This window comes from Etheostoma spectabile, chromosome 12 (assembly GCF_008692095.1).
Source record: "Etheostoma spectabile isolate EspeVRDwgs_2016 chromosome 12, UIUC_Espe_1.0, whole genome shotgun sequence".
NCBI classification, from domain to species: Eukaryota; Metazoa; Chordata; class Actinopteri; order Perciformes; family Percidae; genus Etheostoma; species Etheostoma spectabile.
The window spans coordinates 25,976,067-25,981,035 of record NC_045744.1 but is presented as its reverse complement, the minus strand read 5'-3'; the positions used below and the strand labels follow the sequence as shown (position 1 = coordinate 25,981,035).

General features: G+C 40.1%; 1 protein-coding gene and 1 long non-coding RNA gene across 2 annotated transcripts in view; both read left to right on the top strand.

Annotated features, from left to right (window-relative positions):
- The window catches only part of LOC116699578 (uncharacterized), a 13,507-nt gene extending 9,779 nt beyond the window's left edge, over window positions 1-3,728 (top strand). Inside the window, exon 3 of the long non-coding RNA XR_004334459.1 lies at window positions 3,531-3,728. This is a non-coding gene — a long non-coding RNA (uncharacterized LOC116699578). The remainder of the gene's footprint in view (window positions 1-3,530) is intronic.
- Window positions 1,553-3,274, top strand: LOC116699576 (uncharacterized). Its single transcript, XM_032532243.1, has 3 exons — window positions 1,553-1,786; window positions 2,160-2,500; window positions 2,983-3,274. The coding sequence occupies exons 1-3, from the start codon at window positions 1,631-1,633 to the stop codon at window positions 3,125-3,127; spliced, it is 642 nt and encodes a 213-aa protein (XP_032388134.1). The 5' UTR covers window positions 1,553-1,630; the 3' UTR covers window positions 3,128-3,274.
- Window positions 3,729-4,969: the final 1,241 nt, after the last annotated feature.

The following is a 4,969-nucleotide window of genomic DNA, read 5'->3' as shown; positions in this document are numbered from 1 at the left end:
GGGGGGGGGGGGGGGGGGGGGGGGGGGAGCCTTACAGTTTAACATTAGCAGCATCCCTCAGAGGCTCGAGTTGGCAGCAGACAGGGACACTTTCACTTCAGTTTCTCAGTTAAACCTGAAAGTCTCTCCTTTTGGTTTTTTCTTTTCGTGCACTACAAACCACAATTTTCAGCCACTTTGGTTTTCATAAATATTATTTGTGGTGTACAGAAGAAGCTCATTGTTGACTATACTTCACTACGAGCCCATAATGTTACCTTTTTCATCTGTATACAAACCTTTTTTCTGTGTTCAGAAAACCCAAATGTACTCTTTTCTCCTAAATAAAGCAAGATTTCTGTGTCCCCGACATTAGTCAAATTTGTTCTCTGTCCCAAATCATGACGTTAACCCTGTCTAGTCTATTTAAAATATACAAGAGCCAGATACAAATTATCTTCTGGTTGAATAAATATAGCAGGCATTTGAACACCCAAGGATCCAGTCAAAAACATGAAGCGATAGAGCAGGGCCCTCTGTCATAGTATTGGCTTGATATGAAGGTTCAGTGAGGCGTTCAGGTGACAGATGGACCAACCATAGGATGCCGATCTATCCTGCTTCTTTATCACTGTTGTGTGGTGTGAGATACAAGATCAAAAGTGTCTCCTACACCGCACCTGACACCCTCACGTGTGTGACTTTTGTTCGACAACAGTGAGAAAACAACCACCGATGGATCAAGTCACCAATTCAACCATTAGTTTACACTTCAAATGATAGTCCACAAGTGACGTAATAATATGAGCTCATAGTCTGCATGTGGTGAGTGAAAGTAACAGCAGGGGGAGGTAAAGGTGTCATGACATTATCATCATTTATTAATGTAGCTTGAGTGGCATGCAGATGAAATATAGCACTACTTCAATTTTGGATGAATTTGTTTTAATCCATGTGTGTTAATTAATTAATTTATTTATCCTGTTTATTGATCCCCAGTGGGGAAATTACAATTTATACTCTGTTTTGTTGGTATCCAGTACACACAGGCCTGAACTACACAGACACACACATGATTAGGACCTATTCATGCACAAATGGAGGAGGTCAGAGTGAGTGGGCTGCCAGTGCTGGACCAGCGCCCTGAGCAGTACCGTGCCTTGCTCAAGAGGAGTTGCCAGGAGGTGAACTGGCATCTCTGCAGCTAGAAATCCACACTCTGTACTTTGGTCCATACGGGGACTTGAACCTGCAACCCTCCGGTTCCCAACCCCAACTCCCATACGGACTGAGCTACTGCCACCCCTACTGGGATAATAATAATAAAAAAATGAAAAAAAACTCTGCAACGTTTCCAGAATTAACATCACATCCAATAATAAAGTAAGAAACTATGACACACACACACAGCGAATGTAATTACACAACTCTTAATAAAGTATATCTGTTTTGGCTCAATTTGAGACATCTGAACCAAAGAAAGAAATGAGAAAGATTAATTTAGCCAAAACTTGTTTTACTATTCACAATCAACTATTTGATCATAAACATCCACACAAGCAACACTTAGAACTATTTCGGTTTTCTGATTGGAAATATGTCTACTGAGTCACATGGTTCAATATAACATTACTTTAGCTTCTATCAGCAGATGTCTATTTTAAGAAAGAGCTTTTACAGGAAATCTTCTAGTTTCAGCATAATCATTGTTCAGTTCCATGATTTCACTGAAAAGGGAACTTCACTGTTGCAAACGACTTCACTCAAGACTCAGACACTGACTCTAACAACGTTGGAGTCTCGCATGGTACGTTCACTGCTTTTAATGACCTACACTTTGACAGAAAACTGTTTGTGAAGGTTAATCATTTCATTTGATTATATTAAACCTTTTTCTTTGAACCTTTTTAACTTAACTTTTCTTTTTTTAACCTATTTTTAACCTTTTCTAGTTTGTATGTGATGAGACTCAATGGATAACTGTTATAATGAAGCAAACTGTGTATGTTAGATGTTATGTAGAGACTTTTTTGAGTAAGAAGGAGCAATGCTAGATGACTAAAAACTTTGAAAAGAATGATCCAGAAATGGGAATTGTTACAAATGACTATATGGCACATAGTAGCTTGAGCAATGCCATGTAGTTGCTCACTGTCATTCTGTACCTTTCATACTTTCAGATCATGATCATCGATAACACTTGCGTCCCTGGAAATGACACGGCCACATGTTTGGCCCCCAGCTCCCCAGTAGGTCTGGCTGTTGGGCTGACATTCTTCTTCCTACTGGTCGTGATCGTAGCTGGTGTAATCGTCTACAAATACCACAGAAAAATGAGGAATGTGCTTCAGTTTGGACAAACAAGAAGCCCGAAAAATGAGGACTATAGGGAGACATCACAAGAGGATTCCAATCACTACACCAATATGAACAGAGACCAGTCGTCAGGAGAGGCGCCTATTTATGAAAACTTGACAGCTCGGACTGCTGTTCACAACAGGCCTGTAGTAAACAAGAGAAAGTAAGCTGTGCTTTGTACTTCTTTATTTTTATATTTTTGGTTTTTAGTTTTTTTTTAACCGGAAGCTAATCTTTTTAGAGGAAATGTTAAAGGCCGAAATTACATTTTTTAAACTGCAGTTGTCCAGAAAGAAAGCATAATGGAAAGTACGTGTGTGTGTGTGTGTGTGTGTGTGTGTGTGTGTCTGTGTGGTTTAAATTTCCCCATGTTGCACAATCCTGTTAAATATATGCACACAATTTGGCTGGTGTCTGGTGACGGTGATCTCTTCTTCTGTTGTTTCCTGCAATTTAAAGTCTAATAATCAAACGTGCCAGCTGATGACTCAGTGCTGGAGTTTTTTTCTCCGAGCAAGATTAGAAACTGGGAAAGAGAAATCCACACAGTTTACATAATACTTTACCTTGTGTCACAATGGTTTTTACATCAGAAAAAGTGCATTCATTATCGGCTACACTTGATACATTACTGTTTCTGTGCAGGTCGCTCCCTGAACCTGAAGAGGATGTGTACTTGCAGTGTGATTCACAAGATGATGCAATATACAGCAATGATGTGGCGTGTAACCTGTCCATCCTCCCAGAATGCCAGGAAGAAGACGTGTACATCGTGCCAGATTTATTATAGGACACATCTCTATTCAATGCTCAGCATATACATTTTCATTTTTTACAAAACTGCTGCTTTTGACATAGCTGACCTGCAAACAAAAACAAATACTGCCGTGTCTGTAGTGTCTTGATATAAGTAGACCCACATGCAGTATATTTTACAGCTATATCTTACTGGTGTCCATCATCTGTTGAATTACAAGCTGGTCTGTATTCTGTTGTTAGCTCATATTGGACACTTTGTGCTGCAAAGTATTACATATTTGGCAACAGTCAAACATTTTGTTTTAAGGTTTTCTCTTGATGCGCCACTTTCCATTTTGACCTTTAAAGGGCAGAGGTGTGGACCATTTTCTCCCACTTGTGTGGTTACGTTGTAAATTGGTCTTTAATATGTGTCAATAAACCTTTTCCATTAGCACGTTTTTAACATTTATCAGCCTCAAAGTTTGTCATGGGAGGCCTCTGTTTACAACAGCTGCATCACCGATTTCTGCTCTGTATGGCCACCGTAGAAATGTTTTTATAAATTGTTATTACATTTAAAAAAGATGATAATGTATCATGTACTTGTTTGGATGGTTTTACTATATGGGTTTGGGCCATATTATTAAGAGAAGTTTTGCAATTGTATTTTAATTTGAACCATGATGTTTCCTATTTTAAATCATTTGGCTAATGGCCACCTGTTCTGTGTCTTTTGAAAAAATAGACAAGACCAGACAAAATGAATTGCTTGAATTTCCGTAAAATACTGCAAATCCAGACAAGACATACTCTAAAATTCACATGGGTGTGCCAAAAGCCATTGCAAGGCATGGTTCCTGCACACGAACACGTTCAACAAGCACGTTGTGGGTTTTGTGGTCTAGAGACACAGAGAGGATGTGAAAACCCTCCGCATAGATGAGAAAAAAAAGATCTTCTGGGGAGAGAGAAAGACGTCAAGCTTTGTCCAAATGCAGAGGTGTGATTGGTGCTTCTCTGGGCGGATAGTGACAAGACACTGGCAGGGAGGTTCACAGACCAGGACTTTCTCTTTGCCAACGTTTTTGTCATTCTGGAATTAAATTCAGTAGTAGTTTTGTGGGAAGGCTATACGTGAGAATTAAAACCAGGAGAAAGCCAAATACCAGAGGTTAATGAGTTCATGCTGTCTATCTTAGATTATTCACACAGAAGGTCCTTGATAAATACTGTCCCTAATTCTTTTATACTTGTAGACTTTGGGTGGTACTGCAACTCCGGACCTTTCAGAATCTAAGATTGAAGACCTTTGCATCCACCCACAGTTGTGTATCAACTGAGGATGTCATCCCTGAAACAAAGAGTAACAGGATAAACACAAAGAGGCGAGTGAGCTGTTTCTGGGAACAGGTCTGAATTTATACCTTAAGAAAAGTAATTACAGTTAGCGTTTGTGTCTGCGGCTCTGATTAATCGCCTGTTCATTCATCTGCCTATTTATTCAGTCGTCCAGGGCCACCCAATACGCCCCACTCTTTAATACATCTACTTTATTAATTGCACAACAACACATGCTCATATTCAGTTCACTTCAGTTGACTCACTTACTGTAATATCACACTTAATATCGTAATATCACACTTCAACACTGTGCACTGTTTGTTACCAAACCCTTAAGTTACACTTTGGCACGTTTTAACTTCCACTCAACAGCTCTTACTTTCATAGAATAACTTTTTCTTCTCTTTTTGTTTTTCCACTGCATCCTCCTGTCAGTTTCTCATCACCTACGCACCCGCCTGCCAGTCTTTACCTCCGCCATCCTCCTGTCTCCAGTCAGCTGGCCTCACCCACCAGTCCCCCCCCCCCCCCCCCCCCCCCCCCCCCCCCC